The sequence below is a fragment of the Canis lupus genome, chromosome 15 (genome assembly GCF_011100685.1).
Source record: "Canis lupus familiaris isolate Mischka breed German Shepherd chromosome 15, alternate assembly UU_Cfam_GSD_1.0, whole genome shotgun sequence".
Taxonomy (NCBI): Eukaryota; Metazoa; Chordata; class Mammalia; order Carnivora; family Canidae; genus Canis; species Canis lupus.
Window position 1 is genome coordinate 14,570,666 of NC_049236.1, and position 24,912 is coordinate 14,595,577.

Below are 24,912 nucleotides of genomic sequence, written 5' to 3' on the forward strand. Positions count from 1 at the left end.
CTAAAACTAATACACCTCAGAAAATTTTAAGAAATGAAGCACTTCACATATATTAAGTGATTCTTCTAGTAGCTATAAAAAAAAAAAAAAAAAGGAAAAGGAAAAACAAGGCAGCCTGGGTGGCTCAGCAGTTTAGCGTCACCTTCAGCCCAGACCTGATCCTGGAGACGCAGGATCAAGTCCCACATCCGGGTCCCTGCATGGCGCCTGCTTCTTTCTCTGCCTGTGTCTCTGCCTCTCTCTCTCTCTCTCTGTGTCTCTCATGAATAAATAAATAAAATCTAAAAAAATTTAAAAATAAAGAAAAACAGATACTATGATCTTCAATTTATATTGAAGAAACCTTAAATTAAGGTTTAAGGAGATGAAGTGATTTGTCTCCATTTACAAAGCTAATTAAGTGACAATGCCAAATGAACCCTAGGGGTTTTGTGACTCATAACTTGAGTCTCTTTTTATCAAATCACAATGAGCTTTCACAAAGCAGCCAAAGGGGCTTTATAAAAATCTCAGGGCAGCCTGGGTGGCTCAGCAGTTTTGCACCACCTTCAGCCCAAGGCGTGGAGACCCAGGATCGAGTCCCGCGTCAGGTTCCCTGCATGGAGCCTGCTTCCCCCTTTGCCTGTGTCTCTCTGCCTCTCTCTGTGTGTCTCTCATGAATGAATGAATGAATGAATGAATGAATGAATGAATGATCTCAGAGTACATCTAATTACTAAGGTATTTTTATAAAACAAAATCCTAAAATGGCAGTAACATAATTACCTTGTATTTCATACACTTACAAAAAACACATAAGATGTATATATAAAGTATACTTAATAAATATGAACACCATGTATTCTCCTCCTTATAAGCTTCTGTAAGGAAAAGTTTCAAAGCCATTGTTACTATTTCCTTAGTGTTTCCCAAATTTGGCTTCTTAGCAAAATCATGGTAGGTGTGGATGCAGGTACATAAAAATACAGGTTTCTTGGGCCCCAATATGGAGATTCTGATTCAAATGAGTTCAAAATCTGTTCAGAATTTTAACAAGCATTCTAGATGATTCTGACTAGCCAAATTTGCAGTACTGCCCCAAAAGAAATCTTAAAGAGAAAAAGCAGGCCATGAAAATAAAAGAATCTAAGTACAGGGACAAAGATCATTCACTAATTTCCCTGGCCAGAAAGCCAGAATAAAACAAACAGATGAAAGAAAGTCTTATTCTTACCCTGAATCCAAACTTAGTTACTGCCTTTGCCCCAAAACTGTCAGAAAAGTTTGACTCTACCTACTACTATGTTATGGGACAGATAGAGATGCTAAGAGTTTCAACTTGAACATTCCCAAAAAGCTTAAGTATGTTTTAAAAAACAACACTTGGTAAATCCCAAAAAATGCAAGTATAAAACTGCGATGGGTACTTAACTAGCAGCTTTTCCTCAAATGCTAGGCAAAAACTGACACAGATAAAAGGATTAAGGGTGAGAAAGGATGGGGGAAAGGAGAGGATCTGATCTCAAGAGAAACTGGCTGGCTCACCAGGTTCCCTGCCCAAATAAGAGGAGAATGAATGGAATTCCTCCAAATAACACTGACAACATTCCCCAGGAGGGATTTCTAAGCTGCTATTCATAATCATAATCATAATCATCATCAACTTACAAGCTGCCTCTTCTTGGAAGGCTCAACTCCTTCTGAAAAACAAAGCACAAAACACAAGTTAGACAGAAATAAGGACACAACGAAGTCCTACAGGTCTCCATTAAAGGTCTTACAGCATTATCTTAACAATAGTAAAAACTAAGTATTTCCAAAAAATAACCTCCTCCCTTATCTTTTAAATTCAGTGAAATAAAGAGCAGTTGGGTTAACTATCACTCTTTATTCCTCCTTCCCAAAAGGACTGTCTCACAGAATACTTGCAGCTTTTTCCCCACTAGATGGAACCATCTCACCAGTGGAGATTATTTCAAATATCCAGTGGGCTAGCCATTTTATTTGATGAATTATAAAGGATTCACCTATCATCAAGAGTAAGGGATATGAAAGGAACGACATGAATTTTTCGTTAATCGGGAAGCATCTTAGACGAAGTAGTATAGAAAATAATACAACAAAGAGATAACTATACACACCACGGGTGTGAGAAGAGTTGGACCTCTGTGACTTGCTTTCAAAATTTATCAAGTCCCACCTCCCACAAGTTCCCATTTACCTATTATAAATATTTTTATCTTTGTCATATGTCTTTATATTTTCTTACATATAATCATAATTATTAGCATTGTTCCATATGTTATTAAGTAATTTATTTCAAATATTGTATGTATCATCTGCTGACTTCAACATTATAACTGAAAGATTCACTCATGTGGATATTTTCCATTTCATTCATTAGCCTATAAATTTGTCACTTATTTATAATATTTATTTATCTATTCTCCAGGAGATAGAAAGTTAATTTTCTTTCCATGTTTTTCTTCTCCATCAAAACAATGCTCTTATAAAAAGTTTGTAAAGTATATGTTTAGATTTGACCTCCCTATCCAACACATCCCAGACCAGTCTCCCAAGCTCCTGATACTTATAACCAATTTGCCTACTCAACATCTCAAACCCAACATGTCCCAAACTGAGCTCATTCTTTCTATCAAAATTGATTCCAACCACAGCCTTTCCCCATCTCAGATGATGGTATTTCTATTCTTCTGGTTATTTAAACCAAAACCCTAGACATCTGGACTCTTCTGTTTTTCACATACACTATATTCCATCAGGAATTCTTTTTTATTTTATAATTTTTATTTCTATCATTAAAATTTCATAATTATAAAGAATTTTGACACAATTTATCATTCTTCCCTTTTCCCTCTCATTTTATTTTTTTAATCTTTATTTAAACTCTAGTTAGTAGGGCAGCCCTGGTGGCACAGTGGTTTGGCACTGCCTGCAGCCCGGGGTGTGATCCTGGAGACCCGGAATGGGGTCCCACCTTGGGATCCCTGCATGGGGCCTACTTCTCCCTCTGCCTGTCTCTCTCTCTCTGTCTCTCTGTCTCTCTCTCTCTGTCTGTCTTTCATGAATAAAATCTTATATAAATAAATAATAGAAAATTAATTAATTAATTAATTCTAGTTAGTTGGGACGCCTGGGTGGCTCAGCAGTTGGGCATCTGCCCTCGGCTTAGGGCACGATCCTGGAGTCCCGGGACCGAGTCCCACATCAGATTCCCTACATGGAGCCTGCTTCTCCCTCTGCCTATGTTTCTGCCTCTCTCTCTCTCTCTCTCTCTCTCTCTGTGTCTCTCATGAATAAATAAAATCTTTTTTAAAATTTAAAAATAAAAATTAAATAAATAAATTCTAGTTAACATACAGTGCAATACTGGTTTCAGGAATAGAATTTCAGTGATTCATTATTTACATACAACACCCAGAGCTCAGCATAAAAAGTGCTTTCCCTTAATACCCATCACCCTTCTAATCCATCTCCCACTCACCTCCCTTCATCAACTCTCAGTTTATTCTCTACTGTTAAAGAGTCTTTTATCATGGGATGCCTGGGTGGCTCAGCAGTTGAGCCTCTGCCTTTGGCTCAGGGTGTGATCCCAGGATTGAGTCCCGCATCAGGCTCTCTATACAGGGAGCCTGCTTCACCCTCTACCTATGTCTCTGCCTCTGTGTGTGTATGTCTTTCATGAATAAATAAATAAAATCTTTAAGAAAACAAACAAAATTTGTTAATATACCTGTAACTTAAAATAAATATACTAAACTAAAAATAATATACCTGTAACTTATTTTTACATATGAAGGGAGACAGGAATCCTATTATATTTTTTTTCTATACATATGATCGATTATCCCAGATCATTTGTTAAATGATGTGCAATTTCAGTGCAATATTAAGTTTCCATGAAGGTAGGTAGGGGTATCTCTCTTGACTATATTCAGTTCCACTGTACTTGTCAGCTCTTGTGCCAATACCACACTGTTTAACTGGTATAGCTTGACAAATCTTGATATTTATAAAACAAGTCCATTCACATTGTAATTACTCTTGAAAATTATGGAAGCTAATCTTGGGGCTTCACTCTTCCATATAAATTTTAGAATCAACTTGTTGATAAAAATTTTGACACTGCACTCGATCTAGAGTTGATCTGGGGATAACTAACATATTTACAACACAGACAACTACTATCAAGAACATGGCACACCTGTCCATTTATTCAGGTCTTCTTTAGTATGTTTTAATAAATTCTGATAATTTTTCAAATAAAAATTATACAAATATTTTTGTTATATTTATTGCTAGTACCTTATATTTTCTTGTTGCCATTATAACATTTTTTAAAATCACATATACCAAGAGTTGTATTTCATTATACCAGTAACATCATTTGTCCCCCAATATAGTATGAAAATTTTCAGACAAAGAAAACAAAAGGTTTAAAAACCTGTCCAGCAAAACCTGAATTGTATATACCTACAATGCAGACTGTTCAATTGTTAACATTTTGTAATACAGGCGTGCCTTGTCTTATTGTACTTATTTTATTGCTCTTCACAGATACTGTCTTTTTTTTTTTTTTTAAACATATTGATGGTCTGTGGCGATCCTACAGCAAGTGTGTCAGCACCACTTTCCAACAGCATTTGCTCATTCCATGTGTCTCTGTCACATTTGGTGATTCTCACAAAATTTCAAACTTTTACATTATTATTATATTTGCTATGGTGATCTGGGATCAGGGATCTTTGATGTTACTATTGTAATTCTTTTGGGGTGCTACAAACCTTGCCCATACAAGATGGCAAACGTTTTATTTAAATTCAATTTGTCAACATACACTGTAACAACACCCAGTGCTCATCACATTATGTGCCCTCCTTAATGCCCATCACCCAGTTACTCCACCCCTCCCCACAGCTTCCCTTCTGCAAACCCTTTACTTGTTTCCCAGAGTCAGGAGTCTCTCATGGTTTGTCTTCCTCTCTAATTTTTCTCACTCAGTTTCTCCCCTTCCCTTATGATCCCTTTCACCATTTCTTACATTCCACATTATGAGTGAAACCATATGATAATTCTTTCTCCGACTGACATACTTCACTTAGCATAATACTCTCCAGTTCCATTCACAGCGATGTAAATGGTAGTTATTCATCCTTTCTGATGGCTGAGTAATATTGCATTCTCCCCACCCAAATTTTATATATGTGTGTGTGTGTGTATCTCACATCTTCTTTATGCATTCACAAAATGGCAAATTTAATTGATAAATGTGTGTGTTTTAACTGACTAGCCATTCCCATCTCTCCCCCTCTCCTTTGGTCTCCCTACAATATTGAAATTAAGGCAGTAAATAACCCCACAATGTCCTTTGTGTGTTCAATCATGAACACTTGTGATTCATGGGGGTAGGTCAAAACATCAACATGAACAAGAGTTTGAAAGAAGCGGATTCCAACCCTCAAGGGTGACTTTGAGAAATTTAAGACTTCAGTGGAAGAAGTAACTTTGCAGATGGGGTGTAAATAGCAAGAGAACTAGAACACAAGTGGAGTTTGAAGGTGTGACTGAATTACTATAATCTCATGATAACACTTGAATGGGTGAGGAGTTACTTCTTATGGATGAACAAAGACAATGGTTTCTTGGGATGGAATCTATTCCTGGTGAGGATGCTATGAAGAATGTTGAAACAATAAAGGATTTAAAATATCATATAAACTTAGTTGATAAAGCAGTAGCAGAGTTTGAGAGGACTGATTCCAATTTTGAAAGAGGTTCTGTGGGTAAAATACTATCAAACCACATGTCACGATACAGAGAAATTATTCATGAAAGGAAGAGAGTAAATTAATGTGGCAACTTCACTGTTGTCTTTTTTAAGAAACTGCCACAATCATCCCAGCCTTCAGCAACCACCACCCTGATCAGTCAGCAGCCATCAACATCGATGTAAGACCTTCCACCAGTAAAAAGATTATGACTCACTGAAAGCCCAGATGGTGGCTAATATTTTTTAGCAATAAGTATTTTTTAATTAAGATATGTAGTTTTTTTTTTAGACAGAATGCTATTGCTCACTTAACAGGCTACAGTTTAAACATAACTTTTACATGCATTAGAAAACCAAAAAATCCATTTGATTTGCTTTATTGCGATAGTTAATTGAACTCACAATATCTCCAAGGAATGCACATATTTGCTTTATCATATATTTAGCCACCTATCCCTTTCTAAAAACAAAATGCATCTCAAAGTAGACTACAGATATCGGTAGATACTTAAACATGTATATCATTACCCAGAATTCAGCATTTATTTACAATGCTTTCATGCTGGATATATATTTTTTTCAAGGTAAATTTACAAACACTGAAATGTACAGTATTATATATGCCAGATGATAAGTTTAATAAATGCAAAAACTCAGGTAACCCAAATCCCTACCAATATATAGAACATATTCATCAATCCAAAGAGTTCATCATATCCTTTTTTGGTAAATTCCCAACAAATCACTACTCCCTCACCCAAGCAAATACTATTTCCATTTTTCTACCATGGGTTAGTTTTGCCTGCTCCCAAACTTCATATGAATGGAATAAGTATGAATGCTTGTATATAAAACTTCTTTCACTCAGCACAATGTTTTAGAAATTCATCCAGGGGCATCTGGGTGGCTCAGTGGTTGAGTGTCTGCCTTTGGCTCAGGTCATGATCCTAGAGTCCTAGGATCGAGTCCCACATCAGGCTCCTCATGAGGAGCCTGCTTCTCCCTCTGCCTATGTCTCTGCCTCTTCCTCTATGTCTCTCATGAATAAATAAATAATATCTTAAAAAAAAAAAGAAATTCATCCATATGTTGCATGTAACAGTAGTAAAATCTAATCATATTAGTATACCACAGTTTATTTATCTTTTCTCCTATTAACGGACATTTGGATTATTTCCAGTTTTGAACTACTAACATTCCTAGACAAGTCTTTTAATAGGCCTATGTTTCATCTGTCTTGGGTAAAATACCTAAGAGTGTAGGATTAGTGGGTTATAGGATTGGTATATATTTAGTTTTATAAAAAACTACCAGATCTTTTTCTGAAGTGATTATATCAAATTACACTCCCAATGACAATGTATGAGAATTTCAATTGTTCCACATTCTAGCTAATATAGTAATAATTATTACTAATAATATCAGAATCACTCTACACCCACCCCAAGAACTCCAACTGCTCTATGTTCAAACCAATATGTGTCATCAGTAATCTAAATTTTGGCTTAGAGTGTGCAGTTGTATCTCACTGCAGTTTTAATTTGCATTTTCAAAATAACTAATGATTTTAAGCATCTTTTCATTTGCTTATTAGCCATCAGTACATCAGTACTTTTATGAATTATCTTAAAATATTTTGTCCCTTTTATAATCAGCCTATTTGTCTTTTTATTATTCAGTTTTAAGAATTCTTCATATATTCTAAACACAAGTCCTTTGTTAGATATGTTTGATGAATATTTTCTCTCAGTCTGTGGCTTGCCTAACTAAAGTTAGTAGTGGTGTCTTTTGATAAGCAAAAGTTTTAAATGCTGATGAAAGTCAATTAGTCAATATTTCTTTTATGGTTAATGCTTTCAGTATCTTGCCTAAGAAACCTCTGTCCATGCCAAGGGGACAAAATTATTTTCCTATATTTTATTTCTAATTGCTTTATGGCTTTTAGCCTTAACATTTAGGTCCATTTTGAATTAATTTGGGGGTAATATGAGATAGGTTTAGGTTATCTTTTTCCATAGAGATATCCACTTATTCCAGCACCGTTTATGGAAAATACCATCTTTTCACCAACAAATTGCTTAGGCACCTTTGTTAAAAACTGAATTAAAATAGAATGGGCTATTTTGGGACTCCATACTTTCTTACTTTCTTCATTCTGCAGCTTTATATTAACAAGTATTTAAGTCAGATCATGTAGTCCTTTAACTTTGCTCTTCTTCTTCAAGAATGCTTTGGACATTCTAGACTCTGCATTTGCATATAAATGTTGCATATAAATTATTAATTTGTACAAAAATGTCTGCTGGGATTACAGACCAATTTGGAAAGAACTGAGATCTTAACATTAAGTCTTCCAACCCATGAACACAGTATTTCTCCAATTATTTAGATCTACTTTAATTATTCTAAGCAATGTTTCATAATTTTCAGCAAAAAGACCTTCTTTTGCTAAACTTATCCCTTAAGTAGATATTTTTGAAATAAAATTATTTCATTTTCCAATTGCTTGCTTCTAGTATAGGAATGCAATACGTTTTTATATACTGACCATGTCTTATAACTTTGCCAAATTCATTATTAGCTATAATGACTGTTTTTGTAGACTCCTTAGGATTTTTATGTATAAACAATCATTTTCTCAGGTAGCCTGGGTGAGTTAGGTGGGTTAGGTGGGTTAGGTGTCTGACTCTTGGTTTCAGCTCAGACCCTGATATAGGGTCCTGAGATTGAGCCCTGCATTGGGCTCCTCGCTCAGCAGGGAGTCTGTTTCCTCTCTCCTTTCCCTCTGCCTCTACCCCTACCCCCACAAACACTATCTCTTTCTCTCTCTCTCTCTGAAATAAATAAATCTTTAAAAATATTAAAGATTTTGCCTCTTTCCACTTTCTAGAATCGTCTGGTAGACATCCTTGCCATGTTTTTCATCTGATCATAGGGAGAAAGAGTTCAATATTTTACCACTAAATATGATGTTGGCTGTAGGTTTTTCATAGAATACTTTTATCAAATTGACAGTTTCCTGCTATTCCTAATATATTTAGGAGTTTTTATCATGAATGGATATTGATTTTATCAAATATTTTCTCAGCATATACTGAAATGATCATAGGGGTTTTTTTTTCCTGCTAATGTGGTAAATTACAGTGATGGATTTTCTTTTGAAAAGAAAGAGATTTTAGGGCAGCCCCGGTGGCCCAGCGGTTTAGCGCCGCCTTCAGCCCAGGGTGTGATCCTGGGGACCAGAGATCGAGTCCCATATCGGGCTCCCTGTATGGAGCCTGCTTCTCCCTCTGCCTGTGTCTCTGCCTCTCTCGCTCTCTCTCTGTGTCTGCCAGGAATAAATAAATAAAATCTTAAAAAATATATTTTTTATTTATTTTAGAGAGAGTGAGCATACACATGAGCAAGCATGGAGAGGGGCAGAAGGAGAGGGAAAGCAGACTCCCTACTGAGCAGGGAGCCCAATTCAGGGCTCGATCTCAGGACCCTGAGATCATAACCTCAGCTAAAGGTAAACACTTAACAGACTGAGCTACCCAGGCTCCACACAGTGACTGATTTTCTAATAGAGTACTTCCTCAACTTACTATGGGGTTATGTCCCAATAAACCCATTGTAAGCTGAAAATATTGTTAAGTCAAAACTGCACTTAAAGGATGCCTGGGTGGTTCAGTGAGTATCTGTCTTTGGCTCAGGTCATGATCCTGGTCAGGTCAGGGTCCTGATCAGGTCAGGGTCCTGGGATCAAGTACCACATCAGGCTCCCCACAGGGAGCCTGCTTCTCCCTCTGCCTCTGTCTCTGCCTCTCTCTCTGTGTCTCTCATGAATAATTAAATAAAATGTTTTTAAAAAAGCTTTTTAAACATCACAGCTTACCCTAGCCTACCTTAAGTGTGCTCAAAACACTTACATTAAGCCTACAGGTGGGCAAAATGATCTAACATAAAGTCTATTTTATAATAAAGTATGACTATTTTAATATAATGTATTAAATACTGTACTGAAGGGATCCCTGGGTGGCGTAGCAGTTTAGCGCCTGCCTTTGGCCCAGGGCGCAATCCTGGAGACCGGGATCGAATCCCACGTCAGGCTCCTTGCATGGAGCCTGCTTCTCCCTCTGCCTATGTCTCTGCCTCTCTCTCTCTCTCTCTCTCTCTCTCTGTGACTATCATAAATAAATAAATAAAATTTTTAAAAAATACTGTACTGAAAGTGAAAAAGAGAATGGATGTATATGTACAGGGTGGCTAGTAAGTATATCAATCATGTGGCTGACTGGAGAGTATCATACTACATTCTAACTAGCCCAGGAAAATATCAAGTTCCAAAATTCAACATACAGTTTCTACCAAATGTATATCATTTTCACACCATCATAAAGTTGAAACATTATAGTCAAACTATAATAAGTTGGACACCATCTTTATTAAACTAATCTTACATTTCTGTGTATAACCCAACTTTGTTAGGCTATCTTTGCTGATATTTTATTAAAGATTTTTGCACCTATATTCATAAGGGATCTGGTCTCCAGATTTTATTATAATGTTTTTGTCTGATTTTAGAATCACAATTACATTAGCCTCCTAAAACTGGCTAGGAAGTGTTCCTGCCTCTATTTCCTGAGAGAGTTTGTGTAAGATTGGCATTATTTCTTCCTTAATTATTATACAGTTTTCATTAATAAAATCATCTAGATCTGGAGGCTTTTATTAAGGATTTTGCCTCTGTGGTAAGTAAGTAAGATTGGCCTACATATTTTCTCTTCTCGAACTGTCCTTGTCAATTTGGGCATCCTAATCCTCATAAAATGTGGTAGGGGAATGTGTCCTTTTTTTCTTTATTCTGAAACAATCTATATATAACTTGGTAACACCAATCTTTGAACCTATATGACAGTCCTGGCTTCTTGAACAGTTTAAATAGGAAACACGAGGTAAATATTTGTATATTTGGGGGCAATAATAAAATTGCATATATGCCCCTCTCTGAATCCCTTTTAGACAAGGAAATGCATCCATGAAGATCCATCTCTTCTTCCTTACCCTCTCCTTGCACCTCCACAAAAGCCTGCATTTCCAAGATGGATGCCCAGGGCTCCAGATGAGTACATTCTATGCCAAGCACTCTGGTACCATAAAGACAGCCCTAAGACAAAGTGGAACAAAAAAGTGCTCTCCAATCAGATAAAAGCAGTCCAAGGAACAATGATTTCCCAATCCTCCCTTTCCCAGAGAACATTCATAACAAATTAAGGAGGAAAACTGCACAGTCTAGAAGTCTGGCTGAGGCAAGAGCACTCTCATTTAAAGAGATAACATAAATTTATCACTTCATCTTAGGAAGTAGGATGGTAATATCTGGCAATACCTTGTAACATCAGATGAAGTCCATCCCATTCAGCCTTCTCTGATTTACTGGTTATCTCTTGACTCTCCATATTCTCCATGATCTTCTAATTAGCATTCTGAACACATCTAGTCAATCCCACCTTTTAACAAAATTTTCCCCTTAATTACTACATATCCCTCTTCAACCTCTGCCTTATCAAGTCTTTTTCCCTTCACAACCACATTTCTTTCTTTTTCTTTCTTTCTTTTTTTAAATAGACTCCACACCCAGCATGCAACCCAACATAGGGCTTCAACTCATGACCCTGAGATCAAGAGTCTGAAGCTTAGGGGTGCCTAGGTGGTGCAGTCAGTTTAGCATTGGACTCTTGGTTTTGGCTTGGGTTATGATCTCCAGGTAGTAGGATCGAGCCCTGCATCAGGCTCTGCGCTGAGCACAGAGTCTGCTTGGGACTCTCTCTCCCTTTGCCTCTACCTGCCCCACACCCTACTCACTCTCATTCTCTCACTAAAAATAAATAAATATATCTTTTTTGGGGAAAAAAAAAAGAGTGGGAAGCTTAACTGACTGAACCACTGGTGGTTTTTATAATCACAACCACACTTCTTGAATTAGTGTGGTTGAATCACTGTCTCCAATTTTTCACTTCCTATTTGCTGTTCAACATACTGCAAATATCCCTGGACTTCACCACTCCGTTTAAACCATTCTTGCCAGGTTATCAATGGTCTCCATGTAAAACACCTCCACTGCATCCAGTCTACCATTTCTTTTTCTGACCTGAGTGCTCAGCAGCATTTGTCAGTATTATTCACTCTTCTATCTTAAAATAATTTTCTTTCCTCAAAACCATATGCTCCTGTTTTAGCTTTTATTTCTGAAAACACTACATCTTTGCAGGCTTATCCTTCATCATCTGAGACCCTTAAACGTTGATTGTCCTTAAAGTTCTGTCTGGAAACTCCTCTCTACATACATTTTACAGATGACTCCCATATTTGTATCTTCATCCTAGATCTCTCACCTGAGCATATATAACTATCTTGTACTTAAAATGTCTAAAAACTCAACCTGGCTTCCTACTCAACCTTGGTCCTCCTGTATTTTCCATTTCAGTGATGGTACCACCAAATCTAGAGTCATTCTTTTCTTTTTCCTTCAAATCTTTATTTAAATTCTCAAGGGTTAACATATAGTGTAATAATATACTGGCTTTAGGAGTAGAATTTAGTGATTCATCACTTTCGTGTAACACCCAGTGCTCATCTTAACAAGTGCCCTCTTTAATACCCATCACCCATTTAGCTCATTCCCCACCCACCTCCCTTTATCACCTCTCAGTTTGTTTAGAGGCATTCTTGTTTCACTTTCTTTTACTCTACAACTCAATTATTCAGCAAGCCTTGCCAATGGCTACCTCCAAAACATCTATCTTTAGATTTCACTTTATCTCTACTGCCATGTCCCCTTGTCCAGACCAGCATCATCCAATACCACCTTCCTAGTTGATCTTCCTTTAGTTTGTTCCCCAGGATCCTTAATGTTGTATCAATGTAAATATCATGTAATTAGTATCTGTTTTCTAAATGGTACTACCTTAGTTTAACAAAACAAGCAGCCAAAAAGATCCTTTTAAAATGCAGAACTGAAAAAATAAATAAAATAAAATGCAGAACTGATTGGGTCATTTTTCTTCTTAAATTCCTCAGTGGATAAAGTCTAAAATCCTTTCTGCAGCCTATAGGATGCTACCTGGCTATTGCCTACTTCTTCAGCATCCTTTGCACAATTCCCCAGTCTTTCTGGAGTTTTGATCTTGGGGACATGGCATACCCTCTCTTCACTTCAGGGCTTCACACCTATTATTCTTCTTGGATTACTTTTCCTTATCTCCTTTTATACATTCTTGGACCTTAGCTTCAATCTATCTCCTCTGGGAAGATCTCCCTACATAATGGTTTTCCTAGCCTACCTCTATGTACTTCCGACTCTTTACTATCATTAGTTACTTAATTGTTTTCTGGGAATGACTGTTAGCTCTAGAGGAACAGAGATTAGTCTTGCTCTCAATGACATACTTAGCCTAGTAGGTACCAAATGAATATTTGATGAATAAACCAATGAATCAATCAAGTAAGTAAATGGTTGCTTATTTGGAGTTACACTGATAAAAAATATCAACTGCAGCTAAGTCAGCCAAAGAGGTTTTACTAGAGAAAGGATATACTCCGTTTTCACATACTACTTACTGACAGTCTTCTGGTTGGTAGCTATTATAATAATCATTCAAAAAAAATGCTTTTAGGAGAGAAAAACATAACCTACCACACAAATGTACTTTAATACCATTTACTGACCGGCCTTAAAAGAACCTTATCCCCAAATACAATCTTCTCCCCTAAGCTCTGGCAGCAAATAAATCTGCTGAGAAACCTCCCTTTCCTGCATAGCAAATGTACCATTACTACTGCTCTGGGCATTATGGCATTTTAGCTCCACTCATTCACACTTGAGTGTGAGTCTATCTTAAGGTCTGAAGCTAAGGGGGAAATCAGTGTATATGCAGCTATGGTACAACCTATAAAACTCTAATGTATTTCACTCCTCTTATTCCATTAAATTCACATGTAATCATCTTAAGAACAAGCTTCAATGATGCAGTATTTACATTATACAATATTAAGGAACATAGGAAAGAGCACAAAATATAAAGTTCATGTTAAGGCTCAATAACATATAACTTATGTGATCTGGAATTTCACCTACCTCTAAGGATTAGATATGATTATAAAGGTCAAAGTAATGTGTATGAAAGTATTTTATTCTATGAATTGTGACACAATAACAGATGTGTTGTTCTCATGTGAGTTTGAGGAACAGTAAAGACAGCTTGATGGGGATTCCTGGGTGGCGCAGCGGTTTAGCGCCTGCCTTTGACCCAGGGCACGATCCTGGAGACCGGGGATCGAATCCCACGTCGGGCTCCCGGTGCATGGAGCCTGCTTCTCCCTCTGCCTATGTCTCTGCCTCTCTCTCTCTCTGTGTCTGTCATGAATAAATAAATAAAATCTTAAAAAAAAAAAAAAAAGACAGCTTGATGATACTAACAGGATCATCTTTCCATATGGTATAAAAACTCAGGGCTCAGAGTCAAAAAAAAATAACGTAAACACAGTTCTACTACTTACTTTACTCATGAAATTTTGGTCAGTGATTACACCTTCCTAAATCTTTTTCTTTTCTGCACACCTGTAATAAAAATGCCTACTTTGCAGGGCACCTGCGTGGCTCAGTGGGTTAAGTGCCCAACTCCTAGTGTTGGCTCAGGTTGTGATCTCGGAGTAGTTGGTTCCATCACCCTGAGAGGGGCTTTGAGCTCAGTGCAAAGTCCACTTGGGATTCTCTCCCTCTATTCCTCCTCCTCCTCTCCCCCAGTTTGATGCACATGCTCTTTCGCGCTCTCTCTCCCTCTCTCTGAAATAAATTTTTTAAAAAATACTTACTTTGCAAAAAACAAAAACCTACTTTGCCCATCTCACAAAAGTCAGTCTAAGGTTAGAATAAGAAAATACCTTTAAGGGGCACCTGGGTGGTACAGTCAGTTAAGCAACTGACTCTTGGTTTGGGTTCAGGTTGTGATCTCAGAGTCATGAAATCAAGCCCTGCACAGGGTTCCACATTCAGTGCAGAGTCTGCTCAGGATTCTCTCTCTGCACCACCCCCACTCTCTCTCTAAAATAAATAAATGAATCTTTAAAAAAAATACATTTAAAAACTGAAGGTTTTCATATGAAAAGATGTTCTACATCATGTGTCATCAGGAAAATGCAAATTAAAATAATGAGATAGCAGGGAACCCTGGGTGGCGCAGCGGGTTTAGCGCCTGCCTTTGGCCCAGGGCGCGATCCTGGAGACCTGGGATCAAATCCCACGTCGGGCTCCCGGTGCATGGAGCCTGCTTCTTCCTCTGCCTATGTCTCTGCCTCTCTCTCTCTCTCTCTCTCTGTGACTATCATAAATAATAAATAAATAAATAAATAAAGTTTAAAAAAAAAAAAACTAAAAAAACTTCTGCCTAAAAAAAAAATAATAATAATAATGAGATAGCACTATACACCTTTTATTTATATTTTTTAAAAGATTCTATCCATTTATTTGAGAAAGTGAGCCCGAGTTGGGGGCAGAGGGAGAAGCAGACTCTCTGTTAAGGAGGGAGCCCAATGTGGGGCTTGATCCCAAGACCATGACCTGAGCTAAAGGCAGATGCTTAACCTACTGAGCCACCCAGACATCCTCACTATAAACCTTTTATAAAAATGTCCCAAATCTGGAACACTGGCAACACCAAATACTGGTGAGGATGCAGAGCAACAGGAACCATCATATGATATTCTAATGGTGGATATAGGTCACTATACATTTATTCAAACCCATAGAATGCACAACACTAACAGTAGACACTAAATGAAACTGTGGACTTTGGGTGATTATAATATGTCACTGCAGGTTCATCCTTGGCAAAAAAAAAAAAAGTACCATTCTGGTGAGTGATACTGATAATGGGGAAGACTGTGCATCTACTGGATAAAAGAAGACAACAAACACTAGCAGATATGTGGGAAATCTCTGTACCTTCCTCTGATTTTTGTTGTAAACATACAACTGCTCTAAAAATAAAGTCTTAAAAAAAAAAAAAAAAAACGGGGCACCTGGGTGGCTCAGGCAGTTAAGCATCTATCTGCCTTTAGCTCAGGTCATGATCCCAGAGTGCTAGGAACAAGCCACTTACTGACAGTCTTCTGGCTGGTAGAGTCTGCTTCTCCCTCTCCCCACTGCTCATGCTCTTTCTCTCTCTGTCTCTCAAATAAATATATAAATAAAATCTTTTAAAAAACAACAACAACAACAAAAAAAAAAAAACTACGTCCCTTCTCTCTCCCCAAGAAAAGCTTAGGGTTTGATAGCCTGGATTATCATTACTAACAGGAGATGGATTCTTCTAATTTGATCCACCTGAAGCAAGGTTGTAACGCTAATGGATTAGGTACTATTCTCCAGTAACTAATTCTATCCCCAAAATTCAAGTATATATTATTTTAGAGTCTCTCAAACTTAATTACAATCATTTTGGTTCCCTGAAACTGACATAAATACTGTCTGCTGAAGATGCTATTCTCATATTTTCTTGAACTATATTCTAAAGTTGCAAAGCAAAAAAAAAAACAAAAAAAAAAAAATAAAGTTGCAAAGAAAGCTGTATATAGTAAATTCTAGGGAAATAACCATTTACTCCCTTTCACTTGTCCACAAAGCAAACTTCTAAAGATATTACATACAAAATGAGACGGCTTTCTTCACATGGGGAATCACTGTCTATGTGCATTATTCACAATGACTAAACCCATAAAATATTTCCAAAGAAAAGACAAAGGCCAAGTGTCCAAAGTCAATAACTGCTACCCCCACAAGTAAGTATGCAAGCTAAGAGTCACAAGACTGGTGTTTGTCCTTTACATCAATAGTCACCAGCATGGAGATGACTGGTATGGGTCAAAGCTATCTCTCTGCCTGAGGCAGCTCCCTCTCTGGGCCTCCCTCACACTTTCTAGTTTAATTCTCACTCACATTAATTCATTCATCCATTCCTTTTTCACTGCAGTAGCAGCACTCCTCCCAGAGAAGGAAAATTAACAGGCTTTAAGAAATATTAACTCAACCTTCCACTCATTGAGAGTAGAGTTTGAGAGTTAGGTTTTTGGAAATGATATCTCAACTAAGGTCTAAAATTAAGGGGGAAGAAAAAGGCATTCTCACCACTAAATAGCTAGATATCTCTTTACAGAACTTTTAAGTAAACCGATACAGCCTGACTAACATAAATAACACTGCTTGGGGTGAGGGTAGGAGTGGAGAACAACATTCTAGGGCCCACTCAGAATCCACTGCTGATGACAAATAACATCCTTTACTTCCGCATCCTACTGAATAAAAGAAGACAACAAATACTTTTTAACTACATATTGAAATACAATATAAATACAGAAAAGTGTACATAAGCCTACAACTCAAATTTTCACAAACTGAATACAGTAGTGTAACCAACAGCCAGGTTTTAAAAAACTGAACATCACCATCAACCTAGAAGCATCCTGTGCCCCTCTTTCAGTCACTACCTACACTCCCCAAGAAACCATCATCTTGACTTCCAGCTTTAGAGAACATTTTTGCTGTTTTGGCATTTTCTTAAACGCAATATAAACTCTATATTCTTTTGTGTGTAGCTTGTATTCAATAGATGTCTAATTTGAATCCCAGAAAGCACAAGTAAAGAAGTTACAATATTTGAAGATACAGTGGAATAGAAATGAATACACGTATATAGGGAGCATAATGTACCCAAGTGGGATTAATTTTTTAAAAATCCAGACCAGGTAAATGATAGGAATACGAAAAACATCAAAGACAAAAAAAAAAAAAAAAGAAAAGAAAGAAAGAGAAGAAAAGAAAACCACACACACTCTTAAAAGCCAGAGAACAAGATCCACAAACATCAAAGGAATGACAATTACAGCAGCAGTATATTTCTCAATAGCAATGATGGAAACCAAAAGACAGTTGTACATAGTATTCTTATGTACAAAGTTTGAGAGAAAATGACTACCAACAGAAAACTGGATACCCATACAATCTTTCAAGGTCAAAGACACAATAGACATATTTAAATAAATTTGAAGTATTTACTAGCAATCTACCTATACTGAAGCAGCATCTACATGATATCCTTTAAGGAAGAAAATGATCCTAGGAGAAAAATCTAAGACCCAGGAAGGAATATTGAGTAAGAAAACTAGTAAATACACATAAATGTCAGTAAGTAATGACCAAATAAACAGTAATAAAAATATCTAATTTGTGAAAATAAATTTTGGAAGAACTAAAATACTGTACAAAAATAGCATGTAAGTTTGGAGGTGATGAGAAGGAAGGAGTCCTGTTGTTTAAGAGAGGAATAAAACTTGAATTTGTTCTAATTCACTAGTAGAGTTAAAAAGATCAAGGAAGGGATCCCTGGGTGGCGCAGTGGTTTAGCGCCTGCCTTTGGCCCAGGGCGCGATCTTGGAGACCCGGGATTGAGTCCCACGTCGGGCTCCCGGTGCATGGAGCCTGCTTCTCCCTCTGCCTGTGTTTCTGCCTCTCTCTCTCTCTCTCTCTCTCTGTGACTATCATAAATAAATTTAAAAAATTAAAAAAAAAAAAAAAAGATCAAGGAAGAAAAACAACCCAAAAAGGCTCCATCAATATTTTTTTTAAGATTCTATTTATTTATTTGAGAGCGAGAGAGAACATGAGCAGTGGGGAGGGGCAGAGGGAGAGGGAGAAGCAGACTACCTGCTGAGTAGGGAGCCCAATGCAGGGCTCAATCCCAGGACCCTGAGATCATGACCTGAGCCAAAGGCAAACACTCAACCAACTGAGCCACCCAGGCACCCCTTTATCTAATAGTTTTAAATGGCAAAAAAGAAAAGGAGCGGTATGGCATGGAAACGCAGGACATGGAATACCAAGAAATAACAGGGTAGAAACAAATTCAAATATATCAGTAATCTTTTTTTTTAAGATTTTATTTATTTATTAATAGAGACACAGAGAGAGAGGCAGAGACACAGGCAGAGGGAGAAGCAGGCTCCATGCAGGGAGCCTGACGTGGGACTCGATCCAGGGTCTCCAGGATCACGCCCTGGGCTGCAGGCGGCACTAAACCGCTGCGCCACCAGGGCTGCCCAAATATATCAGTAATCTTAATAAATGTAAATAGACAAATTTACCAGTATAGACAGGAAAAAAAAAACAAAAAAACCTACTGCATGCCATTTGCAGATAATCCAAAAGCAAAATGACATATGAAGTTTGAAATAAAGTGATAGCTGGCTTTATAAAAAACAAGGCACCTGGGTGGCTCAGTCGTTTCATCGTCTGACTCCTGATCTCAGCTCAGGCCTTGATTTCAAGCTCAGCAGGGAGTCTGTTTGAGGTTCTTTCCCTCTCCCTCTATCCCTTCCCCAACTCGTGCACTGGAACGTGTACAAGCTCTCTCAAATAAATAAATCTTAAAAAAAAAAAAAAGAAAAGAAAAAAGAAAAACACCAAGAGGGACATAAAAACAGATTCAACAGATGTTTTTTAAAAGAGTAAATATTATCATTTTTAACCTCAATAAACAGCGACAAAATGGGCAAACTCCTATAAATATATCCTATAAACCTCACCAAAACTACCTCAAGGTGATATAGGAAGTTTAAATTAAATCCATTCCATTCAAAAAGCTGAATCATACATCATGTCTGAGTTAGGTTTATCCCCAAAATTCAAGTGGTTATGCAATAGAAAATTTATAAATCTTCTACACTTCAAAACAAATTAATGGAGAAAAAAAAACACCATATTCTCAAATGATACAGAAAGGACACATCAAATGGATACCAACTTACTAAAAGAAAAGCAAAGAATCAAGGGAAGAGAGATGTTCAAGACATTAGAAAAAGGAATAGAAGAGAGCTGGAAAAAAAAAGGCAGAAGTCTTTAGATATATATATAAATGTTGCAAATTCAAATACTTCCTTCCATTGGCCAGTAACATATTTTATAGAATCTGAAAAACTATTACTTCAAGAGATGACATTATTTTAGGTATCAGTAAAAAAAAAAGTGTTTAGAGGTGCTGGGTGGCTCAGTGGGTTAAGTGCCTTCGGCTCGGGTCATGATCTTAGGGTCCTGGGATCTAGCATTGTGTCAGGCTCCTTGCTCAGCAAGGAATCTGCTTCTGCTTCTCCCTCTCCCTCTCCCTCTGTGCTCTCTCTCAAATAAATAAATAATCTTTAAAAATATTTTCTTTTTTTTTTTTTAATATTTTCTTAAAGCAAAACAAAAATAACTGCCAATTAAGGTGTAACACCATTAAAACACAGCACAATGTCAGAGCTGTTAAGTAAATAGATGAGAACCTTAGAAATGATGAAACATAGGGACGCCTGGGTGGCTCAGTCAGTTCAGCATCAAACTCTTGATTTTGGCTCAGGTCATGACCTCAGGGTTGTGAGTTCCAGCACCACACTGGGCTCCATGCTGGGCATGGAATCTACCTAAGATTCTTTCTGCCCCTCCCCACACCCTTTCCCCATCTCTGAACTTTAAAAAAAAAAAAAAAAAAGATGAAACACAATAAATGCATGAAGTAGCAAAATACAAAATAAAAAAGAATCCATAGGGATTATATTCATCAATTTTTCTTTAAATCTCTAAAGGTTGGGGGTCCCTGGGTGGCTCAGCGGTTTGGTGCCTGCCTTCAGCCCAGGGCATGATCTTTGATCCCGGAATCAAGTCCCACATCGGGCTCCCGGGATCAAGTCCCACATCATGCCTGCTTCTCCCTCTGCCTGTGTCCCTGCCCCTCTCTCTCTCTCTCTGTCTCATGAATAAATAAAATCTTAAAAAAAAAAATCTCTAAAGGTGGACCCAGAAAATCACTTCTACAAGTATTGGTTCACAGACCTTCAATCTGTGATCCTGATTTGCAGAGGAGAATGCAGGAATTTATTTTTTAAGAGATTTTATTTATTTATTCATGAAAGACACAGAGGGAGGCAGAGACATAGGCAAAGAGAGAAGCAGGTTCCCCACGGGGAACCCAATGAAGGACTCAATCCCAGGACCCCAGTATCACAATCTGAGCCGAAGGCAGACACTCAATCACTGAGCCACCCAGGTACCCCGAGAATGCAGGAATTTAATTCAGAAATGATAAGGGGATGTAATTTTTTTTTTAAGATTTTATTCATTTATTCATGAGAGACACAGAGAGAGGAAGAGACACGGGCAGAGGAAGAAGCAGACTCCATGCAGGGAGCCCGATGTGGGACTCGATCCCGGGACTCCAGGATCACGCCCTGGGCCAAAGGCAGATACTCAAACCACTGAGCCACCCAGGTGTCTCAGGGGATGTAATTTTAGATTACTATTAAATTCCTAAGTGAAACAACTCCATGGACAAAATACATCTTGCTTAGGGGAAATGTGCTGTTAAAATAAACTCCAGGAAGAAGAGAAACTCTAAAGATCTGAGGCTGGCCTGATTATCCATCTCTGCAAAGATCTTGAAGATAATCATGATGACAGTAAGAACTGAAAATTAGGTGCTACATAGGGAAGATGACCAGGAGGTTGATAGGTAGAGGAGGAGGATAACAACACTCAGGAATGAAAACTATCAGAGAAGATGAATAAATATGTTAAATACAAATCCCTCCCAATAAAAGGCAGAAGTCTGGTGTGATTACAACATAAACAGAAATACATACAGCAGAGAAAAAGAGAAGGTACGAATAAGATAAACCATTTAATTTTCAAAGCCATTTAGTTTACTGACATGATGAAAATATTTCGTAGTACTAAGGACAGATGAGTACAAATTACAATTTCTTCTATTCAACTTCCCACAAAAGGATATTTAAAAATATCAGAAGGAAATCATTACATTACACTTTTGTCCATATATCATCTTTGAAATAACTTTCAAGAGAAAAGGAAGTGTCCGAAATCTAGCTGGTTCTTGAAGATTTTGCTTCTAAGGAGTACAATCTAAACTGAATTACATCTTGTATGAGGATTATTTATTTGAATGTCATAACTTTCAAAATAAAAAAAAAATCCCAAGAAAGCTTTGTCAAAATGCTTCCCAGTATACATTATGCTGTCATACGCTATCCAAAATAATTAAATGCCCCTGAACAAGGGCACTTTAAAGCACTCTCACTTTTGAACATCAAAAGCAGAAAAGGGGTAGAATAAACATTATATGTTTGTCACCTGAAGGCAATAACTTTATCAGTACAACAAATAATCTCAACTCAGAATCTGGAAAACTGGGCTCTCACTATATATACAATGAAACCAAATTACTGTGTCTGCCTTCTAGGCAAAAAATGTAGAAATCATGGCAGTAAGAGTTGATAATAAAAATATATTTATGTTAGCTAATCTGCTGACCTTTCAAAGTTAAAATAAAATCATCTCCCATAAAGATGATTGGGAAATAAAGCAAATATAAATGCATCTTTCATTCACAAGGAACTTCAACCTCAAAAGTAGCAATAGGATGAAAGCTGACCCAAAGACCCAACCTGAACCGCTATTCAAATAAAACAGTATCAATTGCTACACAGGACAGAGACTCCTCTAAAGGAAAGATGCAGCCACATAATCTCCCAGATGTCTAAAAGGACCTACAGATGCAATTACTGTATGAATGTGCAGGCTGAAACCATTACAGCCTTTTCTCTAGTTAAGTAGGAAGCCAGCTTGAGAATTAGGCCAATATACAGAGCAGAGAAGCTGAACAAGACACTAGATCACTAGATTACCCAACTTTGAAACCATCCAACCTCTGGACATCTGTGTTTGAATCAATACCTTTTTTTAAATATTTAAATCAGAATCAAGTTTTCTGTTACTTTCAGGTCAGAGTATCCTGACCTAAATACCTAGCCTGTCCACAAACACACTGTTTGTCCTTGAGGAAGCTACTAATAAGCTTCACATAGCGAAAAAGTGGCCAATCAGAAACCTCCCACTGCCTCCACTGCTATCACCCCTAACAAATCATTCTATGTCTTGCCTCCACAGGTTACTGTCAAATGATGGTAGAACACTAGAAAGGGAGGCATTAGGAGTTTTTCAAAATATGACTGTGGTTAATATGGCTAGAATGTGGCAGAACTATAATTTAAGCCAATCTTCTGTTCCTACTTTAAAATTATCTGGGAACGCCTGGGTGGCTCAGCAGTTGAGCATCGGCCTTTGGCTCAGGGCATGATCCCGGGATCTGGGATTGAGTCCCCCGTCGGGCTCCCCACAGGGAACCTGCTTCTCCCTCTGCCTGTGTCTCTGCCTCTCTCTCTCTCTCTCTCTCTGTCTCTCATGAATAAATGAATAAAATCGAAAGAAAAGAAAAGAGAAAAGAGAGAAAAGAAAAGAAGAAAAGAAAAGAAAGGAAAGAAAAGAAAAGAAAAGAAAAGAAAAGAAAAGAAAAGAAAAGAAAAGAAAAGAAAAGAAAAGAAAAAAGAAAGAAAGAAAGAAAGAAAGAAAGAAAGAAAGAAAGAAAGAAAGAACGAAAGAGCTGGAAGGATCAAAGCAGGGTTGTATCTTAGCTGGTTTTCTGGAAAACTTTAAGGAAATCTAAAAAATTCATCAAAATGCAGTTAGTACATTCATCTGGCTTTTTATCTTCTAATCTGAGGTTATCCAGTAGATTACCTATACCACTGAATAGACTTTAGCTTTTGTGTGTTTATACACACAAATCTAAAACTAACTTTTGAAGTTTTACATTATAACTTACCTATTTAAAACAAATAATCTAAACTGCTGTTTTTCAAATATTACTTCTATTTTAGAATGTTCCAATGTAGTCTTTTGGAGAATGAACTGTAAAGTAAAAAAAAATATTTGGGGGAAAAAAGGAGACTGTAAGAAAACATTCTCCAGTGTATGTAGTCTGGCAATTTGGAATATCCACAAGATAGAAACAAAGACTCAAGAGAAAGGGTTAACAGATACTGGAGACTGACCTAGTCACTAGGGAGAAAATGACTTATTCAACACAGAACAGGCATAAAATTGAAAATATTCCCCACTCAATAAATAGGATTCCTTTTCTGAATGTGGGCAACTAAAAAAGTTAAATAAAGATAATAAATAAGCAATGCAATTAAGTATGCTTATAAAGCCAGCCATTTTATGGGGCACCTGGGTAGCTCAGATGGTTAAGCATCTGCCTTCAGCTTGGATTCTGAGGGACCTGGGATCAAAACCCTACATCAGTCTCCCTTGCTCCGTGGGGAGTCTGCTTCTCCCTCTCCCTCTGCCTCTCCTCTCAGATCATGCTTTCTCTTTCTCTGTCTCTCTCTCTCTCTCAAATGAATAAATAATTTTTAAAAAATTAAAATAAAACTAGCCATTTTTTATCAACAGTTAATTGACCATAATACATCATTATTTATGAAAAGTCTTCTGAGTACTTTAAAAATACTTCCTAAAATATCCCCAAGAAATCAAATGACAGATCTGATCAAAGTGACTGCACTAACAAGACAAATTAAAATAAGGTATTGACTTTTAAAGGTCAGTCATACTGGAAAAGTGCTGAAGATTCAGCGAGTGCTCCCAAGAGGCTCTGAATGTTCACAATACCATTAATAAGAAAGATAAATAATAAGAACTACAAATATCATAATCTGCCTAAATGTTACCAATCCTGTATATTTTCTTTTTGAGTGCTTTAAAAATACCAAAATAATGTTAATTTATGATAACTCCAAAGATCCAAGGTGCTTTGTCTCAAAAAAAAAAAAAAAAAGTGCTTTACAAATGTCAAACAAAATAAAAACAAGAGAAAGCTACATTTCATGAGAAGACCTACACAGGCTGATTGATTAGTTTGGTGTTTTATACTGAAATCTTCACTATGTCAATCCTTAAAACACATTGAATGTTGGACTAAAGGAAACTGGCTTGTTCTTTATTAATAAGACCAAGACAGGATGATCTACTTTACAAATATGAAAAAATTAATCATAAAATTTAAAGCAAATGTAGTGTCTTCTTCTAGTGCTAAGGACATTCAGTGAAACTCTGCTGAATGCTATCTACCAATCTCTCCATTTTCCCCTCATTATTAGACTCTACTTACCTCTCCATGTGCCAAATTACCAAAGACTTAAAGAGGAGAAGGCTT

General features: G+C 37.1%; 1 protein-coding gene across 9 annotated transcripts in view; it reads right to left on the reverse strand.

The window, feature by feature from the left end:
* Positions 1 to 24,912, reverse strand: part of MAST2 (microtubule associated serine/threonine kinase 2) — a 208,477-nt gene that overhangs the window by 118,257 nt on the left and 65,308 nt on the right. For 7 of the 9 annotated variants that reach the window (XM_038558183.1, XM_038558188.1, XM_038558184.1 and 4 more), the window contains exon 4: positions 1,648 to 1,679. In XM_038558183.1, the coding sequence (XP_038414111.1) occupies positions 1,648 to 1,679 (32 nt within the window). Of the gene's footprint in view, positions 1 to 1,647; positions 1,680 to 10,816; positions 10,920 to 24,912 lie in introns of those variants that run through there. The other 2 variants (XM_038558185.1, XM_038558190.1) reach the window with 2 other exon arrangements.